The sequence below is a fragment of the Capsella rubella genome, unplaced genomic scaffold, assembly GCF_000375325.1.
Source record: "Capsella rubella cultivar Monte Gargano unplaced genomic scaffold, Caprub1_0 scaffold_5, whole genome shotgun sequence".
In the NCBI taxonomy this organism is placed as follows: Eukaryota; Viridiplantae; Streptophyta; class Magnoliopsida; order Brassicales; family Brassicaceae; genus Capsella; species Capsella rubella.
Genome location: NW_006238919.1, coordinates 8,685,203 through 8,709,654, shown reverse-complemented (window position 1 = coordinate 8,709,654; position 24,452 = coordinate 8,685,203). Strand labels below are relative to the sequence as shown.

Here is a 24,452-nt window from a genome sequence, read left to right as displayed (position 1 = left end):
AAAGGAAATAACGAAGGAAGAAGAAGTAGTGTGAAGAGAAGTAACACTGTGAAGAGAAGCAACACACGTCAACAAGAAGTTGGAGTTTGATATCATAAAAAAAAAAATTGGTTTTAGACCATAACTCAATTAAGGGGGAATGATGGTTTATAATTGAGTTTGGTCTTATTATTATTATTTCATATAATTAGATAACTATTGTGTGTGTAATTAAGTGAAGAGGTGTGTATTAATGGGTACACATGAAAGGGTGTATACGTTATATTGTTGCGTTGGTTCGTGACTTGTTGTGAATGGTTGCGACCGTGTACGTAAGACATGTATATATAAGTGTATGTGTTCTTGTAATAAGTTAACAAGTTTCACTATAATAAAAATTCAGTTTCTGTTCTTGTCTTCTACAAGAGAAGAGACAAAAGTCTCTTACTCTGTTTTTTCTTCTTCTCTCTCAAATATTCCAACAATATTGCGGCTCAGGCGTCCCCAACGAATCTCAAAACATCAACTGTACTCTCAATGTCTCTCTGACCATCCACATAGTGAAAACATGCGCACGCAGTCAAAGCAAGATTTTTCTTTGGATCCCATCCGTTTCGCCTCACCTCCATTGCCGTCTTCTTCTTCTCCTCCTCCTCCTCTTCCTTATGATCTTCGAACACGTCATTCACCTTTGACACGGTGTCTTCTATCACGAGTTTTCTGTAGTGATCTAACTGGAGAATATCTTTTATCTTGACTTTGGAACAATGATGCTCTCCGACTTCCCACTCTTCAAGAATCTCGTGAGCCCCTTCGATATCGTCTTTCAACCAAAACGCTATAATCATGTGAGTATAGTCATTAATGTTAAACCCAAACACTTTCATGTCCTTACCTAAGTTCCACAAACGGCGAAGGTCTTCCTTTTCTCCTAAACGCGCATATATTAGCCTGAGAAAACTAAACAATCTTGGTCCGAGGATGTCGTAATACTCAGAAGTAACCAGTAATGGCTCTGACTTACGCAGCATGTCTAAAGCAAACCCCTTTGGTCTATTCTCCTCTAACTTGTTCAAATACTTTTCCAGTCCCTTTGCGTCCCATACTAATATGTAAGAAGCCAATACCTTGTGAGTCGGTACTCCTTTGAATTTCATCTTTTCACCGTCCACCTCGCTCTGATGAATGCTTTCGAGTTCCAAACGTTTTTTTCGTTTCTGAATATGTTTCTGTAATAATTTCTTTCTTTTTGCCTTCTCCTGCTCTCGGAGCAAATCTTCCTCATTCTTTAGGAGCGGTACTGTTTTGGGGAAGCGGAAAATGGAAAATCTACAAGGAAGAATCCTCAACAAGCAACCCAATTGTGATCGTCGAACAAGATGATTCATGCTCATGTAGACAAATTATAATACTCAATATTTTTTCTTAGTTACTAGGTTTATATATGCTTTCGTAACACAGAATGTTCTCTCAAACAATCTTGCAACTATTTATATCAAAAGATATGTTTTAGCCGTCAGTATTGGAATGTTTGAAAATATATGGAAACGTAAATGTCAAGAATAAGAAGTTTTACTATTATAACACATAATTTAACCTTGTTAAAAATAAAGAAAGGAAAACTTATCTTGGAATTGGAAAATAACCCACCATGGAATATCTAATAGGGTCACCAAAAATGGAAGTGGAAAAAAAGAAAGTAAAGGAAAATACATAAAATGTATAAATTTTTTTCCCCATAATCCATAAGATTGATGCAAAGCCCAAAATCAGTATATATTTATAGCATTTCCGTATAGTTTTATTTCTCAACCAAACAAACAATCATGTAATTGTTACATTCTCCATAAATTGAACATCAGCCAATAACTTCACAAGTACATCATACCATAAGGTTGCATGAACATCAATATATACTTCCTTCTTCAATCCCCTGAAAGAGCACAAGCTTACCACTTATACTATTCCCCGGTCCGCCTCTAGCTGCAATCGGTTTGCCCCAACCGAAATCGTTACCATACACATCAAACCAAGGAGAGCTTGAAACAACCACAGAATCACAAACCATTTTACTTCCATCACCAGTTTTTGATATCTTTACATTTTTAATCCAATCCTCAGCTAAAGTTTTATACTTTTCATCAGTTTGTGACCTCACCATTTTACTTATTTGCAAAGCAGCCCAACCCATCTCATGATCCAGAAGTTCCCCTACTGTGACCGTAGCTACCCCGAGACTGTTCACGTTCATCATGTGCGTTTTACATTTCTAAATTCGAATTTACATAAAGTTGATTATTGAATGATTCGAGGAGACACAACATAAAAAAAAACTTGATTATAAGCACTAATTTACGTAAGAAATAGCTTATTATAAACTATCAATTCAAGAATTAAACAAAAGATTTGCTTTTATCTGCCAACCAATTAATTAACTCATATATTAGCAACATTTCTCCAGAACATAGCCTTCTTCAATCCACACGGAAAAGCACGAGTTTGCCACTAATACTATTTGCTCGGTCCAGCTTGAACCGTGATCGGTTTGTCCTAACTAACCGAAATCGTTATCGTACACTTCAAACCGGGGGGAGAGCTTCAGACAATTACAGAACAAAATCCCTAGTCAGATATTACTTCCAAGACCTGAATTTTAGAGCAAATCTTTGACCAAGTGCATGCTGAAGAAATTCCAGACGGAAGGATCGTCGGCGACCATGTGATTGTAACCAAAATCAATGAAGGCTCTCCATCCCTCATCTCGGTAACTTGTAAAGCAAGAAAGGGCTCCGAGACTCCATTCATGGGATCGAAAATGAACAGAGTCTTTATTTTATAGATCATGATCAGGAAAAGATTTTATAGATTTCATTTGTTTTAAATAATTGCGGAGCTAGAAAATCGGATCATGAGGGTCAAAAACAAATTATAATGATTAATTGTGTTATTAAAAAAAATTATAGGGGTCAGTTGTGAAATATTGCATGGGTCAATTTGATTTTTTCCCTAAAAATACATCAAATTTGAAACATTCACGACCCTCATACCACTACCCTACCTCTGCCCCTGAACACTCGTCGTTTTTGTGTATAGTTTAAGACACGTGATTAAAAATCTCAATTATTGAATAAATTGCTCTGGCCTGACAGTGACATGACATAAACAACACAAAGTGTTGAAATATGCAATCAGTGTTTTGTTTTGGTCGCTGAATTCAAAGATGGTTCTCTCCAAACGCTTGCGTATCACAGTTTTGTTTTGTTTCTGCTTTATACAGTTAATGTGTTGGATGTTATTTGTGCTTGGAGATCGATAGAATACATCTCAAAAAGAAAAGAGATCGACACTAGCAACCACAAGACAATGTCCTTGTTATTAGTTTTATTCTCAACCAATTCAAATCATGCAACAGTTACATGCTCTAAAAATTCCACATCGGCTAGTAATTTCACTATTACATCAGACCATAGGTTTGCTTGAACATCAATACTTCCTTCACTGATTCCCTGAAAAAGTGTAAGCTTGCCACTGATACTATTCGAAGGTCCAGCTCGAATTGCAATAGGTTTTCCCCAACCGAAATCCTTGTTGTACACTTCGAAACGAGGAGAGCTTGCGATAACTATAGTTCCACCATCTACTTTACTGCCAATGCCTGCTCTTAGGTTATTAACATTTCTAACCCATTCCTCTGCAAAAAACTTACAGTTTTCACTCGTTTGCGAGCTCACTAAGTTTCTTATTTTCAGAGCAGCCCAACCCAAGCCACGGTCCAGCAGCTCTTCCACGGTGGTTGTGGCTGGTGCAAGATAGACCATGTTCCCAAAACAATCTTTCTCAAGCGGAGGATTTACCCTCTGCCTCACGTCCACCACTAATTTGCAATGCGTCTTTTGCTCTCGGCTCACACCACTGTGTCTGATGATTGATCGCCACATATGTGCAGAAACCGCTTGAAGAGATGAAATCCCCTGGTCATTGGAGGCAACCTCGCTGTTGGCTTTAGATTTGAGATTTGAAATGTTTTCCTTTGTGAAGTGAAAAATCCACTCTTTCGTAGTGGGCACTGAAGAAAGTTCACGGCTCGGTGGTGGCCTCTCCGTCTCTGATACCGGAATATGGATCGGGTAATCAATCCCCTCGAGGAACCATCCTTTGAGAACAAGAGGCTTAGGATTGAAACCTGAACCAGTCGAGCAAATCTTGGACCAAGTATGCAAGAAATCCCACATAGAGACACCGTCTGCCACCACGTGGTTGTAACAGTAACTGATGAACACTCCATCCTTCATCTCAGTAACTTGTACAACAAGCAAGGGCACGGTGACACCATCACAGCTCTTGAAATCGTCTGCGGGAAAGAAATGCTTGGCGAAATCGGGAACAGAACCATCAGGCTGAAGAAGATCACTCACCGAGACAGAGTTAGCTTCTGCGTGGAGGAATCTAGCGCCAGAGCCATCACAGTCTATGTAAAAAGAGGCTGTATCGTCTTCAAGATTCTCTGTTTTGACGAGACGGCCGGCGAAAGGGAAGTAGATATCTAAGGCGAGAGAGAGTGAGGTCTTTAGCCTAGAGATAAGGTTGAAATCTGGATCAGGTTTGGGAAAGAGAAGACCTCTTTGAGGATAATCGAACTGAAGAAGGCTGAGATCAAATGGAGTAAGATGGATCTTAGTTCGACCGGATTGGTTGCTGTTAACGGGTTGAACCATGCTTGACGAGACTAAAACTACTCCTCCTGCCATTTTTTTTTTGGTCTCTACTGTGAAGTTGTAAAAGGAAAAAAGGGTAAAGCTTGGCTAATCTTTAAGTAGTACCCACATCCACATCCTACCAAGAAAGCAAATCCTATCTGATGTACGTTGAAGATTTAGTTTTTTTTTTTTTCTTTTTTTTTTTGCTAAACAAGAAGATTTCGTTATTGCGCAGGTTACATATTTTATTACATAATATCTTCACAATATAATTAATTAATTATACCTTAGCATCTTAATGTCCATCAGTGATTTGTTGGTAATATGTATATACAAAATCTAAGTCACAATCAAAATTACTCTTGACTTTATTTTAGAAGCCTTTTCGTTAAAATAATTCTTTGCCGACAAAAACGTTATTTTCTAAAATAATTGTTTGTGATCGGTTTATTCATATCATAATCATTTAAACTTGTGAGTATTAAGTAAAATACAGTTAGGGCATCCTCGTTGCTAGTATCTTAGGGCATCCTCAATGCAAAGGATCTTAGAGGGTTTTCACCCTAAGATTTGCAAAGAGGGTACCTTATATAATATACCCTCTTTGCAAATCTTAGGGTAAAAACCCCCTTAAGATCCTTTGCATTGAGGATGGTCTTAGGGGGTAAGATCCCCTAAGATTTACAAAGTAAAATCTTTATATAAGATATTTCCTTTGTAAATCTTAGGGGTATACTAGCAATGAGGATGGTCTTACTTACTCGGTTACAAATGTAAAAAGTAAACCGATTTTCCTATTTAATTTTATAATTATTTAAAACTGAAATAAATAAATAAAAGTAGAAAAAGTATGTTCAGCCACTTGAACATACTTTGTCTACAGTTCTCAATTTCACTACAGTTAGAACATACTTTGTCTACTCAGCCATTTGAAACAAAACGGATTTAGATAGATCTTTGCTCGTCCAGATTGGTTGAGAATATTACAGTCACATCTGCCTATGTTGGTGACTTGTGAGCACAATCACTTTTTCAAAGTATTTTATCTTACAGTAAAGAAATTTTAACTTTTACTAATCACTTCCGTACGTTCCAAGATATGCGAAAAAAGTATATACGTAAAGTTGGAATTTACAGTTACATTTGGTGTGTGTAAGTCCGAATAATATGTTTTATTTCAAATTATGCAATAGTTACATGCTCAACAAATTCTACGTCGGCTAGTAGATTAACTAGTACATGAGACCATAGTGTCGCCTGAACATCTATAGTTCCTTCTTCGATTCCAGGGAAAAATACAAGTTTACCACTGATGCTATTGCCCGGTCCAGCTCGAGCTGCAATCGGTTTACCCCAACCGAAATCGTTGTTGTACACTTCAAACCGGGGAGAGCTTGCGACAACTATAGTATCACCATCCGTTCTTCCACCAACGCCTACTTTTAGGTTCTTTACATTCCTAATCCAATCCTCTGCAAAAGTTTTACAGTTTTCATTAGTTTGCGACTTCACTACTTTATTTATTTGCAAAGCGGCCCATCCTAGCCCACGATCCAGCAGCTCTTCCACGGTAGCTATAGCTGATGAAAGATAGGCCATATTCCCAAAACAATCTTTCTCGAGTGGAGGATTCAGCCTCTGTCTCAAGTCCACTGCTACTTTGCAATGCGTCTCTCTTTCTCGGCTGAGACCACTGTGTCTGATGATAGACCTCCACATATGTGCAGAAACTGCTTGAATAGATGAGATTTTCAAGTCACTAGAATCAACCTCGCTGTTGGCTTTAGCTTTGAGATCAGAAATATTCTTCTTTGTGAAGTGAAATACCCTGTCTTTTGTACTGGCTACGGAAGATAGTTCACGGCTTGGCTGTGACCTCTCCGTCTCTGAAACTGGAATATGGATAGGGTAGTTGATCCCGTCAAGGAACCATCCTTTAAGAATAAGAGGCTGATGATCTGAAGAAACCGAACCACTCGAGCAAATCTTGGACCAAGTGTGGAAGAAGTTCCACATCGAAGCACCGTCTGCTACCAAGTGGTTGTAACAGAATCCGATGAAAACTCCATCCTTCATCTCAGTGACTTGTAATGCAAGTAAGGGCTCCAAGACACCATCACAGCTCTTGAAATCATCAGCAGGAAAGAAGAGCTTTATGAAATTGGGAACAGAACCATCAGGCTGTAGAAAATCACTCACCGAGATTGATTTAGCTTCGGCGTGGAGAAATCTTGAGCCGGAGCCATCACAGTCTATGTAAAACGACGCCGAGTTATCTTCAAGATTCTCCACTTTGACGAGACGACCTGCGAAAGGGAAGTAGGTCTCCAAGGCAACAGAGAGAGAGGCCTTTAGTCGAGAGATGAGATCGAAATTTGGATCGGGTTTGGGAAAGAGAAGACCTCTTTGAGGATAATCATATTGAAGTTGAGTAAGATCAAATGGAGTAAGATGGATCTTTGCCCGACCCGATCGGCTGTTGTTTACGGGTCGAACAATGCTCGAGGAGATTATGAGCAAATCTGCCATTTGTTAGTGTGATTCTGTGAAACTAAGCCTCATCTAATATAATCTTATATCTCGGCTAATCTAAAATGAGATCCACACACTATAAAGATAGAATAAGTTACGTGTGTATTAAGGACTTAAATCATGTATGTATGTCAAATTGTTTGGTGTTTTGTTATGCAATTAACATACGTAGATTAGTTTGTTTTCTTATCTAACAATAACATAGGTAAACATGTCATTTTGTTTGTCTACTAGCCTAGAACGTTTCAAGAGTCACCTTTGATCTATTCCACTAGGGAGTCTGAACATCCCAACCAACTCAAGTCTTTTTAACTAGCCTGATGTGATTATAATCGAAGTATTAGACAGTCATTACAATAATAATCTGGTGTTTACCAAACAATTGATAAGATATTAACAAGAAACTCATAACTAACTACTAAAATTAAGAATAATGTACAGAGTTTTGTCTTGCCGGATGAAATTTAGATACAATGACGAAACAGAGGAATCTTTTAATACCCACGTTTCATATAACACAAGCTCAGCTGTAACTTGTAAGAATTTTAATTTACCACCAAATTGTCATCGTGATGTTCCGGCTCGGGTAACTTGTTCAAGTCAACTAGCTTCATGAGTAACCCGCCGCCAAAGTCTCCCTTTTGACTAAAAACGCGGCGGCGTTTGTTGTTCTGTACCACCGTCGTCCCGATAGCGTCCACCTGAGCTCCAACCTCCGTTGCCTTTCTCCTGATCGTCGCGGCCGACATGTCCTCGGCGGCGGAATTTTCGATACACGGCAGAAGCTCCGGGAAGTTGAGCCTAGCGGTTGGTCCTCTGAGGTAAAACACGGCCGTGTCGTACGCACGAGCCGCAGCTTCAGGAGTAGAGTAAGAGCCGAGCCATAGCCTTGAACGCTTGTTAGGTTCACGAATCTCGGCAACCCATTTGCCCCATTTCCTCATCCTTATCCCTTTGAATGGTCTTTCTCTCTTCCTTGCCCCAGCACCCACGTCAACTACGGCTGCTGCTCCACCATCCATGGCGGCTATGGAGTTGAGTTTCAAAGTGGATGACTTTAGAAATGGGTTTTAGAGAAATTATCTGATTTCTTGATCAAGTTTCTCTTATATATGTGAATTAAGAGAGAGAGAGAGAGAGGCTGCAGTTGTAGGTGGAGGAGAAAATTCCAAAGTCGATGTCGACGTAGCGATATAGTTGAAATTTTGTTTCGATTACAAAAACATAAAATTGATATAATATAAAAACTTAATTTAGGTTAAATTTTTTTTTTTTGTAAAGATAAGAAAATGATTAGAAAACTTTGTTTGTGATAAGCTTGAGAAAAGTCGTGGAGAGAAATAGTCTTGTCTTTTAGTTAACAATATAACCGAATATTAAATCATTGAGTAGGATCCAATTCTTGATCAGTATTGTAATGGTGAAATAATATAATCATCGTATCATACACCAATCGTCTGATAATTTGTTGTTAGCTTGTATACACGGTAGCATTATTAAAACATTATGTTTGTAATCATTTCCACAAACCTTGTACATAACGTTAAATATACCAGCGCATGCATGCATGGCAGCATCAGCATGGTATTGAAACGAAACAAAATCCGAAAAATTTAAGATAAAACAGAAAAAAAAAAACACATCGAATGGTCTCGTTTACGTATTATTGGATAGAAGAGCTCAATATCAAATGACATATACGCGTACGTATATACATGTAACACGTCCATATAAACAAAAACAAAAAAAAAAGACAAAAGGAGATGAAGACACAACAAACCAAAGGTGGCCCCTATGGTATTGGATGGTCGGTAGTCACCGTAGTCGGTGGCTGGATACCGTTTGTAAATTGACTTTTGTACGTGTTTACGTAAATGATGATACATTGATACGTATCACGAAACTAGTATTGTCCATTTTGTCCATCTGTATCTGTAGACCTTTGGAAGCTTCTCTCATGCGATAGTGGTAGCGAACAGGGAGAGTTTTGGTATTGTGTTGCATTATTGCGGGCTCTCATGTCGGCACATAAAAACTCAGGCTACGTGCTGACTGCTGATTATTATAATCACGAGGGCGGCTCACATGTCATTTGCATTATGTTTTTTTTTAATGATTAACAATAGTATTGCTGACCAATGGTTTATGTTTTTTTGTTTTGTTTTTGGTTTTGTCGTGATTAACAAATAGTATTACAGGAAAAGATTATCATGCTCTGTTTTGTTTGTTGCAGTCTTTAACGTTTATTTAAGTTTTGACGGTGGATGTCTAATAATAACATCGGACTAATTCAACGTAATAGATTAAGTTAACGATAATACCTTAATTTTTGACGTTTTATTCATATACAATACAAGAAAAGATTCTGATGCTCTGTTTTGTTTACACTCATAAATTTGTTGATATTGGGTAGAGATAAAAGTAAAACGAATTGGTAAGTTTATATATCTTTTGAGATTTGAGATATCTTTTGAGATCTTTATTTGAGTATAATGGGCCTTTCTGTTGGGCTTTTTCAAATATTTGAAGGTTGTCCTCGAAAAATTTGCTTTCGTATCTTGCCAATTGCCATACGCCCATACCCATATCATTGGTTCTTTATTTGACTGCCAGTTATTTGATTTGAGATCTGATTGTTACGTAGGACTGGTTTCTGCATTGTCCGCTGTCTCGTGCTCTAATATTGTTTTAAAGGTATAGTCCACTTACTGTCCAACGAAATGGTAAAATTAGAGGTAAGTCTGCCAAGAGTAAGGAATATGCTTATCCTTTGAAGGTCTAGTCTTTCATTGGGTATGTCTTTTATGTGTGAAATGGGCCAGAATAGCTAAATGATCACTTGCCGATCTTTTTTAGCATCAATATATGGAGAACATATATCAATTTCTTTTGACGGTACTCTTGCCTATCATGAGGTAAGTGTTCGTCCATATAGTAATTTCAGTGATCATCATTTCTCAAGAGTTTATTTTTTGCTATGTATTGGTTTTTGAATGCACAGCAATATTTGATTTCAGAATGAGGCTTCTAAACCTAAAGTCACAAAACAGAGGAGACTGATAGACTTATTTTTCGAAAGTCTGTACGGTACTCACAAAAGAGAGGAGCTAGTTTCTTGCAATATAAGGTATCTCTCTTGTAATTTTTCTTTCAGTCTTATATAAAAACCGAAAGCCGTGAATTCTTACATAAGCTTTTTGTTTTTTTTACTTAGGTGGTCTTTTTAGTTCTATCATCGCAATACTATTCGTTAGATTTTTTTTTTTCCAATTTTTCGATATCTTACAAGCTAGTTGATTTAAATTTAAATTTAACTATATGATTATCATAGAGTCATAATCATTTGGGTCGTATCCATAGACAGAAAACAAACCTATATAATAATTAGCTTGTGAGCTAGCCTTAAAAACATTATATATGCATTGTGTATAAAACAAAACATAGATACTAATAAAATTAGGTAGATACATGCAAATGCATTTTAATTTAAACCTAACGAAAACCAACATTAGAAGCTATATATAGACGTATGGTGCAAATTTTGTTATTGCATCAAATGATGTAATACACAATAATCGAAAATTATAGGGAAAATATCATTACAAAAATCTAAAAATTATCTACAACCACCGATGACATCAATTTTTTTGTTTTCCTTCAATCTCAAGGAAGTTCCATTAAGTTTAACAAAAAATAGAACTCATACTTTTTTTTATAAAATGGCTTACTCTTAGCTAAATTCACCTTTAACAAGGAAGGTAAAGGCGACTTTAGTGATGGGAACAGAAAAATAAATAAAGATAGTCATTGTTGTGAAAGCTATCATGATTAATCATGGTCTTAAACAGAATTGGGTAGAGTTAACTTTATTACTTTTAACAGCCACACAAAAAAAATACGTATATTATATCTTCTAAAATGTTTTCTTTTTTTGTAAAGTGGATAAACTGATACAAACCAAGTAATGAGCCTAGCAGAAAGACATGTGAGGGTAGGGACTATAATATAAAAGGCCCAAATGGAGCGTACTGCGGTCCCTAACACTTTTGGACAAAACAAAATAATCTATTCTATATTTTCTAATAAGTTTTTTTTTTTAATTTGTGTATTTCACTGTTGGGATTTTCCCGCGCAGAAGAAGGACCAGAAACGAATGTCTTGACCCTTCTTCATGATTTATTATTTTGTTTTTTTTTTTTTGTCTTTTTAACCAAAAGAGACGACTGCAAAAAAAATAAAAAAATTCACCAGCTTTGGAACCATCGACTTTGACGCACACAACACAGTTTAGTTGTCGCATTTACACGCACCACCAATTCAACTTAACTCGTCTATCAAAATAAAATTTCCAATAACGTTTTTATATGAATATATAATAAAAGTGTGGTAGACAGATCTGATTTTTCTTTCAATACACACGCACCAATGGTTTTATATATAGAATAAAGTCAAATAAATAGAAGTAGAAGAATGGGAAGAATCTGACGTGGATGGTATTGTAAAGGTAAAATTAGACTTTTCTAAAGGGCAGAAAAGGAAATACAAAGATACCTCGTATACCCCAAACCACAGAGATAGAGATAGAGAGAGAGAGAGAGGAGTGAGTGAGTGAGAAGAGCTTCTTCTTCCCCCGAGGAAGGCGTCGTTGTCGTTTCAGACGAAATCAAAGACTCGATTCTCAATTTCCTCGACGAAGAAGCTTTCTCGATGAAATCACATTCTTCCTTATCGTCGTCCTCTTCTTCTTCTCCACCACCGTCCTCGTCGTCGTCGTCGTCGAAGAGCTGCTGTGTAAAAGTGGCGGTTAACGTTCGTCCTTTGATCGGAGACGAGATAACTCAAGGTTGTAGGGAATGTGTCTCCGTTACTCCGTTAACGCCTCAGGTGAGTTTTTTTTTTCTTCTTTTCCCGATCGTGAATTGAGTCAGTTTCGTCTCCTCCGCTCTTTTTATTTATTTCTTCCGATGGTGTTTTAATGCGACCGTCGTTGTTCACGCTATTCATGGATCCGGATCAAAATCTCTGTTCTAACTCTGACACCTTCATTTAATTTTGTTTTTCTTATAAAACAGTGTCCATTTTTTTTTTAACTATATAATATAGATAAGTGTTGGCTGTGTTGGTATGCTACTGTATTGGGATTGATAAGTCAATGAGCATTGTTTAATGTATTTAATGGGATTTTGATTGACTCGAAGATAGATTATGACTGCTTAAATGGGTTTATGGAATGGGTTTAACAAGAGCTTTATTGATTTCTTGTTTGAAATGTGTGTTTTTCTTGTTGGTGCAGGTGCAAATGGGAACACATTCTTTCACTTTTGATCATGTATATGGAAGTAGTAATGGTTCTCCATCTTCCTTGATGTTTGAAGAATGTGTTGCTCCTCTTGTTGATGGTTTGTTTCATGGATATAATGCTACTGTGCTGGCTTATGGTCAGGTACAGAGGAGTTTCTTAAAAACTGGATTAAGTATTGGTTTTAGCTGCTTTTTTTTTCTTTTCCATTTGATCAGTTACACAACTTCTGCAGACAGGATCTGGAAAAACTTACACTATGGGGACTGCTTTTAGAAATGGTACAAGCAACGGGTTGGTTCCTCAAGTTATGAGTGCTTTGTTCAACAAAATTGATTTATTGAAGGACCAAATGGGGTTCCAGTTACATGTCTCTTTCATCGAGGTATCATCCGTTTGGTTGCTCTTGTTCTTCAAACTCGTGTTCTCTTCACATTCCAACACATGTGACTAGTTTATCCATGAATAAGTGTAGAACGTTGTCTCCCTAGTCAAGCTTGCCTTTATAATTATTCATTATTTGCGTGGATATTAACTGAAATCTTTATATGTAGATTTTAAAAGAAGAAGTTCTGGATTTGCTGGATAGTGTGCCGTTTAACAGACTAGCCAATGGAACCCCAGGAAAGGTTGTTCTTAGTAAGTCACCTGTGCAGATTCGGGAATCACCAAATGGGGTCATAACACTATCCGGTGCAACTGAAGTTCCCATAGCTACTAAAGAAGAAATGGCTTCATGTCTAGAGCAAGGATCTCTAACCAGGGCTACTGGGAGCACCAATATGAATAATGAATCGAGGTGAGAATCTCTATACTCAGGCTCCATAAGAAGGAAGGCGTTGCTTCACTTACAGTTAATGATGCTTAGCCAGTAGTAGAATGTAGTTATATTGAAAATTACAATAAACGAGCAATTGTGGGAAAGCTATAAATGGTAAAAAGAGGCATCATCAACAGTTCGTGCATTAAATTTTCCGTTTCTATATCCATGATAGAGTAAAATATTCTTCTTATACAGTCGGTCACATGCCATCTTCACAATCACCTTAGAACAGATGCGCAAAATCCCTTCGATCTCCGTGGTTAAAGACACCGTAGATGAAGATATGGGTGAGGAATATTGTTGTGCTAAGCTTCACCTGGTCGATCTTGCTGGGTCTGAAAGAGCTAAACGAACAGGTTCAGGCGGTGTTCGGTTAAAGGAAGGTTTGTAAAACTGACATCCCATCTTACATCCTTTTGAGAAAGTTGACTTACCTTTTATAACCCAATTTTCTTTGTTCTCCGAAACAGGAATTCACATCAATAAGGGGCTTCTTGCACTTGGTAATGTTATCAGTGCCCTTGGGGATGAGAAAAAACGTAAAGAAGGTTCTCATGTTCCCTACCGTGATAGTAAACTTACTCGGTTATTGCAGGTTCATTTCTATCTTTGCACTTCTAGATGCTAATATGTGGAGCTACTTATATTATCACTATACATAAAATTTGTGACTGAGTTATTATCTTTATTGGCATGTAATTTTATGGATCATATGTGATTTATGTGATAAATGTTTCCATTAAAGATCTCCTTTACATTACTGCAGGATTCTCTTGGTGGAAACAGTAAAACAGTCATGATAGGTAGACTTCTATGTTGTATGAGTTAAATTCCTGGAAATCTTATATCTGTTCACAAATTCAACATTCCTCTATGTTTGTATTCTTGTAGCTTGCATTAGTCCTGCTGACATCAATGCTGAGGAAACTCTTAACACACTCAAATATGCAAATCGTGCTCGGAATATCCAGAACAAACCTGTTGTAAGTACCAAGGAACTATCTTAGATGACCTTTCATTCTTTTCTGCCGACAAAGCTCCACTCTCAGCTAACACAATTTGAAATACATGAGGACTAAGATTGTTCACTAGGGAGCTCTAACAGGAGATACCTCTTTATATTGGTTCACAGGCGAATAAAGACTTAATATGTACTGAGATGCAAAAGATGCGTCAACAGCTACAACATCTACAAGCTGCAGTTTGTGCTCGTGGGGCAATCTCATCAGAGGAAGGGCAGGTATATAATTTCTGCTGAACTTCTTCAGAAGGTTTATAAACTTGTCATCAATAATAGTATATAGTTCAATCTTCAAGGTTATGCGAGAGAAAATCATGAAGCTAGAGTCTGCCAATGAAGAGCTTTCTCGAGAACTTCACATCTATTGCAGCAAGAGAGCTACTCTTTATTGCAATCTTGACGCACAGGTAACTTCTGTATACATTAGGCAATCATAATAGATTTTATTTGGCACATTTCCTCACTGCTGAAAACAAGAGTTGATCTACCTCAGGAAGATGGTGGCCTTAAAAGGGGTTTCGAAAGCATGGATTCAGATTATGAAATGAGTGAAGCAACATCAGGTTTTGCACAATGGCTTCTCTAGAAACTTATTTCATGAAATGCATCTGCATTCTCCTACCCTTACTTTAGCTTGAAAGTTTTTTCTGGTTCAAGGTGGAATTTCTGAAGATATTGGTGCTGCAGAAGAGTGGGAACATACACTTAGGCAGAATAGCATGGGAAAGGAATTAAATGAACTAAGTAAACGTCTGGAAGAGAAAGAGGTTTAGTCATTACTCATCTGAAATTTTCTGTACCTATTATTTAAGAACTGGTTAGTTTGATAATCTTATGATTTTTTATGCAGTCTGAGATGATAAAATGTGGGGTTGGAACTGAAACTATCAGACAACACTTTGAGAAGAAAATGATGGAACTTGAGAAAGAGAAAAAAACTGTACAGGTGAACAAAACATTCTAAATTTTTCTTGTTGATATCTTATGTAAATTTTAATACCTGAGTCATGCGTAACTTCTACAGGTTGAGAGAGATCTATTGTTGGCTGAAGTTGAGGAACTCGCCGCTAGATCCGATAGACAAGCACAAGTTGCAACAGATAACCATGCACAAAAACTAAAAGCACTTGAGACACAGATTTCAAATCTTAAGAAGAAAGAAGAAAATCAAGTTGAGGTCTTAAAACAAAAGCAAAAAAGTGAAGATGCGGCAAAGCGTTTGAGAGCTGAAATACAATGCATTAAGGCTCAGAAGGTTGTGTCTTGTTCAGCTGTGCCATCGAGTTTTTTCTATATCACTAGTTCACATAATTTAGCTGTACATTTTTAACTTTTGTTCTTTTTATGTTATCCAGGTCCAACTACAACAGAAGATGAAACAAGAAGCTGAACAATTCCGGCAATGGAAAGCTTCTCAAGAGAAGGAGTTGTTGCAGGTAATTTATCTCTATCCAGTTCTTCAACTCTTTATTGTTTGTCAAATATTTTAAGTTACGCTGATCTCATGTTGCACTTTTTAATTGTTTTTGGGTAGCTTAAGAAAGAAGGAAGAAAAACTGAGCATGAAAGACTCAAACTTGAAGCTCTCAATCGACGTCAGAAAATGGTAAGAATATTATGAAAATGGTAAGTGTTTCTCTCGCTTGAGAGAAACACTTAGAAGAATTATCCAACCCGGTTGCAGATATAATAATCTCATGAGAACATGCATCTTTATGTCTTCAGGTTCTTCAGAGAAAAACAGAGGAAGCAGCAATGGCTACCAAAAGACTTAAGGAGCTACTAGAAGCCCGAAAGTCTTCACCACGTGATATATCAGGTAACTTATGCCGAAATACACCTCGTTTTGTTCTTGTTTCGGTCATGATCTTTTTGTTTTTTTTTCCAGTGACTCCCAACGGTCAACCACCAACAAGACAGGTATCAAGAACTCCTAATGTAGATATGAATTTGTCATCCTGCACACGTATCAACTGTTTCCTTTCTTACCTTTTGTAGATGAACGAAAAAACTCTTCGGAAATGGCTTGATAACGAACTAGATGTTGTGGCAAAAGTACATCAAGTTCGTTTTCAATATGAAAAGCAAATGCAAGTGTGCGTCTTCAGAACTCTGTTTCAGTTATGTTTTTTATTTTCAAATTTCTTTTTCCCGGAAATTTATTCTAATATAATCTACTCTGGTTTGCATATAGACGAGCTTCATTGGCTGAAGAGTTAACCTCGTTGAAAAAAGAGATGGAGCTTCCTTCGAGTCCCCATCAAGAAAAAAATGGACAGTTTAGGTACAACATTATGCTTGCCTCAGTAGTGTAAACTATGAAGTTGCTTGGGAGTGGATTGATTCACTTTATCACCTGTTTATTTTTCCCCATGCGTCAGATGTTTATCACCAAACACAAGGGTGGAGAGAATAGCTTCTCTTGAGAGCATGTTGGATATTTCCTCAAATGCTCTCACAGCCATGGCCTCTCAGCTCTCAGAAGCAGAGGAAAGAGAGCATAGCCTACATGCTAAGACTCGGTGGAACCACATTCGGTCCATGACTGATGCCAAGTATTTGCTTCAATATGTGTTTGATTCTGCTTCCGAAGCAAGGTAACAACTCTTAAACCTGAATAGAAAAAACTCAGTACAAATGCAAAATTTTGGACGAAATGATACTTCTTTCCCAGACATGGGAGATTGATTTTTTCCTACTCAAACATCAAACAGGTGCAAAATCTGGGAGAAAGACAGAGACATCAAAGAGAAGAAGGAAGAACTCAATGACCTCCTCTGCTTATTACAACTAACCGAAGTCCAGAACCGAGAAATCATTAAAGAGAAAAAGACAAGGGAGCAAACAGTGTCCATTGCACTGGCTTCATCATCATCATCATACTCGGTTGATAAATTTAATCCTTCTTTCCAAACTAAAAACTCTTTATTGGGAAGTTCTGCTAAAAATGTATGCAAAATTTCACTTCTTGCAGGGAAGTTCAAGAAACTCATCAAAGCACTATGGAAACAATAACGCTAGTGACCTATCATCTCCATCTTCTTGTCATCGAGCAACAAAGCATCTCAAATACGCTGGGCCAGTCTCGGTGAGAGAATCAGAAGCTTTATTAGAAGAGACGAGGAAGATGAAAGCAAAGAAGAAAATGGGACAGAGTGGGAAGCTATGGAAGTGGAAGAGAAGTCACCATCAATGGCTGCTTCAGTTTAAATGGAAATGGCAGAAACCATGGAAACTCTCTGAGTGGATAAAGCATAACGATGAGACCTCTATGCTCTTCATGTCAAAGCCTCACGATGAGGATGATGATCATTCTTGGAACCGACACTCAATGTTTCAAGGTGCTTAATGCTGTTTAATGCTGTATATACAGAAGCCTATTTTTTATTTTATTTTTGTCTGTCAACAGATTTAGAGTTGGTCCATTCGGTTGTGTCATAGGCTATGACTCATAGAAGAGTCTAAGAACATTGTTATACCTCTAATACAAAAATCCGTTGACTTGCACAGTAAAAAAGGAAAATATTCTTGGAGGTCCGTTAGCTTTGGCGCCGAATATAAACAAATTTCAACTTGCATTACCATTTAACATGGTGGAATATTATTCCTCTTTCACACATGTCTGTGGTGCCCAAAATTTGAGTGCACAAAATTCTAAAACAAGCATAATCTAAATTTGAAAACATCACCTCACCATCTTAAGAAAATTTACGCTTTATAATATTCTCTTTTTCTTTGTCCCAAGTTTGTTTAACCCTTCAAAAATACACACACTTGTATCAAAGGAATTTATCGTTCTCTTCACTCATCACAACGCTCTCCTTAATCTCTTGAATCATTTTGATCACTTTTTTCATTGTCGGCCTTTGCTCAGGTGATGTCACACGACAAAGGCAAGCCGTTTGAGTCATCATCTCAAGTCCATTCTCTTCTTTTGACCTTTCCTCTTCTTGCCTCATTGCTCTAACCCAATCCAACATATCGTTTGGCTCCATAAAGGGTTGCCTAGAAGCTGTTTTACCTGTCAAGAGCTCTAAGAGGAAGACCCCGAACGAGTACACATCGCATTTGGACGTGGGGCGGCTATCAGTTGATTTCCTTGTCTCCGGTGCTTTGTAGGAAGAGATGTCCGGGTCAGTAGGAGGGACTGAAGAGTCTATTAAGACACTTAGACAGTAATCAGTGAGACAAGCTTCAAAGTCTTGACCAAGGAGGATGTTAGTGGACTTGAGGTTTCCATGGAATTTTGCAGATGATTGGTGGATGTAATGTAACGCTTGAGCTACATCTTCTGCTATCTTCAAACATGATGTCCAATGTAATGGCTTTGCCTTTGATGTTCTTGAACCTGGGATAAAACAGTAACTAGTTAAAATATGAGACCAAGAAGCTATTCGACTCAAGTCCTAAGACAAACACACCAAATTCCTGACAAGTGACTGGAGTTTCACGTGAAAATAGCACAGATATCTAACAGATTCCTCTGTCTTTTTATCTACAGTTGTTCAACTTGGAAAAAGACAAAAAAAAAAACATATTTTAATTATAAACTCCGCCATTGTCCCTATGTGGTTCAACTCTAGAGCTCCTTCAAATGTTAAAGCGGTCCAAAACCCAACAACGAGACATATCTACACACACAAAGGTCTCTAGCTGATTTATTGTAATGCAGATCAAGTGTCCTATACCTCAGTTTGATTAAAGACCAACATAATAATTGTTCAATTAGACCTAAGAGGTGACTCATTTAGTTCAAGTAAAACCCAACCAAGACAAGAAAAAAAAAAGAGATAGAGAAGATGATGAAGAAGATTAGTACCGTGAATAAGATTGAAGAGACTTCCATTAGGTTGGTAATCGTAGACGACAAGTCTCTCTCCATTAGACTGAATATAAGCTTTAACCGGAACAAGATTCGGATGCCTTAGTCCACCAACTATCTCCATATGATTCTCAAACTCTATATCACTAGTAACCAATGTTTTAGACGGAGCAAATCTCTTCACCGTCACGACCAGTTGATTAACCATCACCGCCTTGTACGTTGTCCCTACTGATCCTCTTCCCAAAAGCTCCGCCGAAGCTCTCATCAGCTGGTCAAGTGTGTACATGCCTTCTCCTCCTCCGTCGCCGCAGAATACCAAATCTCCATTTCTAGGGCTTCTCAGTTGCAGCGATGGGTCTTGGATTTGGATTTTGATTTCTTTGTTTTCTTCTTCACGTTTCTGAGATTTCAGCTTGAGCGGTTCTGTTACTGTTGACGGTTGCGTTATCATCACGTCATCGTCTTCGTCTCTCCGGTTCTTTATAACCAATGAGAACACGACGAGGCAGAGACCGAGAACTATCAAAGAAGCGAGACCAATGGTGAAACCAAGAACTAACCAACCACTTTTGCTCTTTCTAACCACCGGTGGATTACTCATCGTCGCTTCACCGTTCTGTTCGCTCTGACTAATCGGTGCTTGAGGCGAAGGAGTAGAAGATACGGATGATGATGATGATGACGTGGCGTTCGGTTTAGTTGAACCAAAGAACGGAGAAGAAGAACGTGAACCGCAAGACTTGTTAATGATCTCACCGCAGAGACCAGGGTTTGACGAGAACGAAGACGCGTTGAACCGTAACAGAGTCGTTGTGACCGGAACTAAACCGGTGAGACTGTTACCGGAAACGTTAAACGACGTCAGTGAAGAATGGTTTAACGGCGGGAGAGTTCCACTGAATCGATTAAACTCGAGATGTAAAGAACTGAGTCGACTCAGTGCATTGATCTCAGACGGAATCTCGCCGGAGAATCTGTTATACGAGAGATCGAGTTCAGCTAACCGACGAAGAGAGAGAATCGAACCGGAGATTGTACCGGAGAACTGGTTCTTGCTTAGGGTTAAGGATTTGAGATTGGTTAGATGAGATAGATCAGGGATCGAACCAGAGAGCGAGTTATTCTCAAGGCTAAGAACACGGAGCTGGTCAAGACGAGTGAGAGTCTCCGGTGAGAAACGTCCCCTGAGACCAACGCCGTCGAGAAGAAGACGAACGACGCGATCTTGAGAGCACTCGACGCCGCGCCATTGGCAGTAGTCGTAAGGCTCGGTGAGAGAGTAAAGAAGCTTGTTGTCGAGATCGGCGGTGGATTTGAATGAGAGAAGTGCGACGGCGTCGGATGGTAAGAAGGAGTCGAAGAAGTTCGTTTCCGGCGAAGGGTATGCGGCGGAGATACGGAGGAGGAGGAGGAAGAGAAGAGAGTAGAGTGTCATCTTGTGTGTGTTTTGTTTTACGGAGCAGAGCATCTCTGTGTCAGTTATATTATTCTGATGATAAGCTTTCTCTTTTTAATATGTAATCTTGTGGCACGCGTGTGTATGTGTATTTGTATGCGTTAAATAGGCCTTGGATGATTTTTTTAATAAAAAAATTGAATAATTTTTCTGTTTTCAAAAACAACTAAGCTAAATTAATTATATGTTGTAACTTGTAATCATCTTTTTATAAATATTTTCTTCCAGTATTCAAATGTTTATACGGTTATAAAAAAAATATGATAATATTGTAGTTGTGCTTTGTGGTTGTAAAAATCAGTTTTTTTTTTTTTGATAAACCCTATCGGCTGATCCGGTCAGCCCCGGTAGAAACGCACCGAAGTGCTTCAGAGTGGACTTCTCCCCGAAGGGCCAGCCCCGGTAAAAATCAGTTTGAGGGATTTTAAAAGTCATGAAAATATTTTAAAGGTCATGGAAATATTTTAGGGTTTATAATCTTTCATTTGAATAAGACTCGGTTTGATTGTTAAGAAGAATATGAAAATTAAATCATCGTACTCGAACTATATAATATTATGATATTCAATAAATGAACTCAATAATTGAATTTTATACGTAAACAAACCCCAAAGATTGGAAAACAATTAATCGGCTGTTAATGGTGTTTGAGAATCGTCCAACGTCCATGCATGTGTAACGTGTTAATATGATATGCTTTGTTGTTGTAGACAATAGACGTATAAGTAGACCATGACAAAATCAAAATATATATACATGAAAACGAGATTGAAGCATAGCTTGTTTTGCAAACTATACCTAACAAAATTGGATCGTAGTTGTATAATTTTTTGTATTGGTAGAAAGACAAGGACATCGTACGTTTCGTCCACATTCGTTCCTTTCTCAATACATTAGTATGAATATCATTATCTCCTAACCATCAGTTCATGGTACACTATAATCACGAATGTTTGAATTATTTTATGCGATTACATCTATAGGATGGGTCGCATTGGGCTTGTGTCACTTATACACAGATGTGAGGTGCTTGGGGAGTCTTTTAGACCTCAAAATTCTGAATAGGCCTAATCTTGTTTTTTGGTCAACACTCAACAGAATAGGTCCATTTATAATAGAGAAGCGCTTTAGTCCAAACTCCAATGGCAAACATAGGGTGGTGAAGAAGAATTGAAACGAAAATTACCAAAAAAGTGATTAAGAATAATTACACTAATTTTGGATTGATTTATCATGGCAATTGTTTGTTACTTGATATTATCTTAAACAAAGTTATTTGATCATTTATTAACTTAGAAAAATATATTAAAGTTTATAATGTGTATATTTATGTTTAAGCTATAATGTAAAAGTCTTTTTGATCCAGTAGTGAACAATTGTTTATATATTGCTTCCATACAAAATGTTTGCATATGATGAAATATAAGTATTTGTTCAAATAAGCCAGATTATGACTGACTTCATGTATATATATATTTGTATGAATTAATTCCATATATAAAATATTTTTCCATATAATGTAATATGTGATTCATGATATCTTTTTATTTTTTAAGTGAACTCTTTTTTTAGTTCCCCTGGAACTTGTAAGATATCTTTTTATTTTTTAAGTGAACTCAATATTGTCCCAATCCAATGGCGAGTCAAAGAAAACGAACTGATTAATTATTTATTTTTTAAACTCCATATTAAATTATTTTCATCTTTTATGTGCGTGTGTGTGTTGTGTACCTCGTTGTTTTGGGCTGTTTCCTTAAGAACTAAACCAAAGCAATAACGGACAGAGACTTTTGGTCTGTAATTAGATCTTGTGTCCCTCGCAATGACCAAAACTTTTACACTTATCACATATATGCATACAACCACCACCTCATACATCCTCATATATTTGATTACCCTTAGTTACAGAAGTTAATTCTGTTTTCACATAACAAGTAATATATTTTGTTTGATTTAAAATACGAAGTTATGAATTCAAGGAATAATACATACACTATTTGGAATTCAACTAGTTTATATTGAGTTACAATTCATAGCAAAAAAATAAAAATAAAACATTGAGCTACAATTAACTCCATAAATACTTTGCCAACGGAACGTAAATTAAGATATTTAAACTTCTAGAAACGTTAATAAAAATACATCACAATGTTTAATTCATTGCTCTAGTAGGTTAATACAAAAAAATTGCTTATAATTTACATTTCATGTGACAGCTCTATACTCACTTCCTTTTAAATCAACCCCATTTATTAATTCTTCCTCTGTGAACTCTTGTACAATCCTTCAATCATCTTCTTCCTCTGAAAATCTTCCGAAGAAGAGTACTGAGTAAACAATGAAGAACGGGAACACGAACACGAAGCTCATCCTTCTTCATCCTTACATCCAAAAACAAACGAGCACGACTCGTTTATGGCTTCTTGCTTTCATCTCTTTCTTCACCATCGTGTTCCTCCTCACTCTTCTCTACACTAGAGACACAATCCCTTCCAAAAACACCTCCGTTGCAGCCGCCGTAGCCGCCGTTGTAACCGGAGGATCATCATCATCATCATCATCATCATCAGCTCCTATCTCCAACACCAACTTACCAACGAGTGCAATCAACGCATTGCTTCATTACGCGTCAAGATCCAACGACAGTTTCCACATGTCTTACGGTGAGATGAAATCAATCTCCGACGTCCTCCGTCGTTGCGCTTCGCCGTGTAATCTCCTCGTCTTCGGCCTTACGCACGAGACTCTCCTATGGAAATCTTTAAACCACAACGGTCGAACAGTCTTCGTCGAGGAGAACCGTTACTACGCAGCTTACTTCGAAGAAATCCACCCGGAGATAGACGTTTTCGACGTTCAATACACGACGAAAGCTCACGAGGCCGGAGAGCTTGTCGCGGCGGCTAAAGAAGCGGCCGGAAACGAGTGTCGTCCGGTGCAAAATCTCCTCTTCTCGGACTGCAAACTTGGACTCAACGATTTGCCTAACCACGTCTACGATGTTGATTGGGATGTAATCTTTGTGGACGGGCCACGTGGCGACGCTCACGAAGGACCGGGGAGGATGTCGTCGATTTTCACGGCGGCGGTTCTTGCTCGGAGCAAAAAAGGCGGGAACCCGAAGACGCATGTGTTTGTGCATGATTATTACAGAGACGTCGAAAGGCTTTGTGGTGATGAGTTCTTGTGCCGTGAGAATCTTGTCGAGTCTAACGATTTGCTTGCGCACTACGTGTTGGATAAGATGGATAAAAACAGCACGCAGTTTTGCAGTGGTCGTAAGAAACGTTCGGTTTCTTCTATGTCTTAGAAGTAACGTGAGAAAATATGTCATACATTTGCTTATTATAAAAGATAAAAGTTTGTTTACCTTTGAAGGTTTGCTTTTAATTTGTGTTGGTGTTATATTTTTCGATCTTGGATCTGCTGAAGACTTTAATTTAATCAAAAAATTTCAAACCGAAAATATTAATAATTTGATAGCAATCAATTCGATTCTATTTCGATAGAAAATTGTTAAAACCGAATATCCGAAAAACTTTTAATTCTAGTACAAAAACGAGCAATCCAAAATTTTGGGATCTATTGAGAGGAATCTTAATTAAATGTATTCTTTTGTATCAAGAATCTTGATTAGTATATAAAACCAAAGTACATTACCTGTGTTTTTCTCGCATTTAACCTCGATATCACTTGAAGAGGTTTAGTTCTTTCACTATCTCTGTCTGTCTCTCATTGTTGCACTCTCTCTCTCTACAACTCTTACACACTCAATACCTACTAGCCACTCAATACGTATACTCTTGTAACTCAAGTTCCC

At 37.7% G+C, this 24,452-nt stretch overlaps 7 protein-coding genes, 1 long non-coding RNA gene and 1 pseudogene across 11 annotated transcripts; 3 read left to right on the top strand and 6 right to left on the bottom strand.

Moving 5' to 3' along the window:
- Positions 1 to 452: 452 nt before the first annotated feature.
- On the bottom strand, positions 453 to 1,397 carry LOC17885326 (pentatricopeptide repeat-containing protein At2g20710, mitochondrial). Of its 2 annotated transcripts, none has more exons than XM_023782299.1 (2): positions 875 to 1,397; positions 453 to 802 (listed from the first exon to the last, which is right to left on the bottom strand). In XM_023782299.1, exons 1-2 carry the CDS (start codon positions 1,371 to 1,373, stop codon positions 474 to 476), a joined length of 828 nt encoding a protein of 275 aa, XP_023638067.1. In that variant the 5' UTR covers positions 1,374 to 1,397; the 3' UTR covers positions 453 to 473. The 2 variants fall into 2 exon arrangements, with proteins under 2 accessions (XP_023638067.1, XP_023638068.1); XM_023782300.1 differs by having other exon boundaries at positions 453 to 1,109; positions 1,242 to 1,397.
- LOC111830449 lies at positions 1,018 to 1,498 on the top strand. The gene is made up of 2 exons (XR_002833814.1): positions 1,018 to 1,109; positions 1,272 to 1,498. It is a non-coding gene; the product is annotated as an uncharacterized LOC111830449 (long non-coding RNA).
- Positions 1,499 to 1,803: 305 nt separating this feature from the next.
- On the bottom strand, positions 1,804 to 2,784 carry LOC111830657 (annotated as a pseudogene).
- A 518-nt stretch (positions 2,785 to 3,302) lies between these two features.
- LOC17886299 (uncharacterized acetyltransferase At3g50280) lies at positions 3,303 to 4,761 on the bottom strand. Its single transcript, XM_006291070.2, has one exon. It carries the CDS (start codon positions 4,725 to 4,727, stop codon positions 3,381 to 3,383), a length of 1,347 nt encoding a protein of 448 aa, XP_006291132.1. The 5' UTR covers positions 4,728 to 4,761; the 3' UTR covers positions 3,303 to 3,380.
- A 1,066-nt stretch (positions 4,762 to 5,827) lies between these two features.
- LOC17884694 (uncharacterized acetyltransferase At3g50280) lies at positions 5,828 to 7,205 on the bottom strand. The gene has a single exon (XM_006292837.2). It carries the CDS (start codon positions 7,203 to 7,205, stop codon positions 5,859 to 5,861), a length of 1,347 nt encoding a protein of 448 aa, XP_006292899.1. The 3' UTR covers positions 5,828 to 5,858.
- A 354-nt stretch (positions 7,206 to 7,559) lies between these two features.
- On the bottom strand, positions 7,560 to 8,319 carry LOC17887460 (ethylene-responsive transcription factor ERF011). The gene has a single exon (XM_006291914.2). The coding sequence runs from the start codon at positions 8,228 to 8,230 to the stop codon at positions 7,754 to 7,756; it is 477 nt and encodes a 158-aa protein (XP_006291976.1). The 5' UTR covers positions 8,231 to 8,319; the 3' UTR covers positions 7,560 to 7,753.
- A 3,505-nt stretch (positions 8,320 to 11,824) lies between these two features.
- Positions 11,825 to 17,858, top strand: LOC17884734 (kinesin-like protein KIN-4B). 3 transcript variants are annotated; one of them, XM_006292877.2, is made up of 23 exons: positions 11,825 to 12,092; positions 12,502 to 12,651; positions 12,743 to 12,892; positions 13,062 to 13,306; positions 13,526 to 13,713; positions 13,801 to 13,925; positions 14,097 to 14,133; positions 14,222 to 14,313; positions 14,463 to 14,570; positions 14,648 to 14,758; positions 14,845 to 14,914; positions 15,009 to 15,118; positions 15,202 to 15,297; positions 15,376 to 15,606; positions 15,707 to 15,787; positions 15,886 to 15,957; positions 16,077 to 16,170; positions 16,240 to 16,271; positions 16,350 to 16,447; positions 16,546 to 16,635; positions 16,733 to 16,948; positions 17,066 to 17,237; positions 17,326 to 17,858. In XM_006292877.2, exons 1-23 carry the CDS (start codon positions 11,916 to 11,918, stop codon positions 17,698 to 17,700), a joined length of 3,120 nt encoding a protein of 1,039 aa, XP_006292939.1. In that variant the 5' UTR covers positions 11,825 to 11,915; the 3' UTR covers positions 17,701 to 17,858. The 3 variants fall into 3 exon arrangements, with proteins under 3 accessions (XP_006292939.1, XP_023638510.1, XP_023638511.1); XM_023782742.1 differs by having other exon boundaries at positions 16,077 to 16,271; XM_023782743.1 differs by lacking the exon at positions 11,825 to 12,092 and having other exon boundaries at positions 12,569 to 12,651; positions 12,747 to 12,892; positions 16,077 to 16,271.
- Positions 17,859 to 17,909: 51 nt separating this feature from the next.
- LOC17886205 (probable inactive receptor kinase At5g67200) lies at positions 17,910 to 20,696 on the bottom strand. The gene is made up of 2 exons (XM_006290619.2): positions 19,171 to 20,696; positions 17,910 to 18,699 (listed from the first exon to the last, which is right to left on the bottom strand). The coding sequence occupies exons 1-2, from the start codon at positions 20,642 to 20,644 to the stop codon at positions 18,131 to 18,133; spliced, it is 2,043 nt and encodes a 680-aa protein (XP_006290681.1). The 5' UTR covers positions 20,645 to 20,696; the 3' UTR covers positions 17,910 to 18,130.
- A 2,213-nt stretch (positions 20,697 to 22,909) lies between these two features.
- On the top strand, positions 22,910 to 24,041 carry LOC17885316 (protein IRREGULAR XYLEM 15). Its single transcript, XM_006292923.2, has one exon. The coding sequence runs from the start codon at positions 22,971 to 22,973 to the stop codon at positions 23,940 to 23,942; it is 972 nt and encodes a 323-aa protein (XP_006292985.1). The 5' UTR covers positions 22,910 to 22,970; the 3' UTR covers positions 23,943 to 24,041.
- Positions 24,042 to 24,452: the final 411 nt, after the last annotated feature.

Coding starts and splice junctions, on each gene's coding strand:
- LOC17885316 (XM_006292923.2), top strand. CDS start 22,971: ATGAAGAACGGGAACACGAACACGAAGCTCATCCTTCTTCATCCTTAC.
- LOC17886299 (XM_006291070.2), bottom strand. CDS start 4,727: ATGGCAGGAGGAGTAGTTTTAGTCTCGTCAAGCATGGTTCAACCCGTT.
- LOC17884734 (XM_023782742.1), top strand. CDS start 11,916: ATGAAATCACATTCTTCCTTATCGTCGTCCTCTTCTTCTTCTCCACCA. Junction 14,571..14,647: donor TCTCATCAGAGGAAGGGCAG/GTATATAATTTC, acceptor TCAATCTTCAAG/GTTATGCGAGAGAAAATCAT. Junction 16,272..16,349: donor GTCAACCACCAACAAGACAG/GTATCAAGAACT, acceptor TACCTTTTGTAG/ATGAACGAAAAAACTCTTCG.
- LOC17886205 (XM_006290619.2), bottom strand. CDS start 20,644: ATGCTCTGCTCCGTAAAACAAAACACACACAAGATGACACTCTACTCT. Junction 18,700..19,170: donor TCTCTTCAATCTTATTCACG/GTACTAATCTTC, acceptor GTTTTATCCCAG/GTTCAAGAACATCAAAGGCA.
- LOC17887460 (XM_006291914.2), bottom strand. CDS start 8,230: ATGGATGGTGGAGCAGCAGCCGTAGTTGACGTGGGTGCTGGGGCAAGG.
- LOC17885326 (XM_023782299.1), bottom strand. CDS start 1,373: ATGAGCATGAATCATCTTGTTCGACGATCACAATTGGGTTGCTTGTTG. Junction 803..874: donor TCGCCGTTTGTGGAACTTAG/GTAAGGACATGA, acceptor TTTGGTTGAAAG/ACGATATCGAAGGGGCTCAC.
- LOC17884694 (XM_006292837.2), bottom strand. CDS start 7,205: ATGGCAGATTTGCTCATAATCTCCTCGAGCATTGTTCGACCCGTAAAC.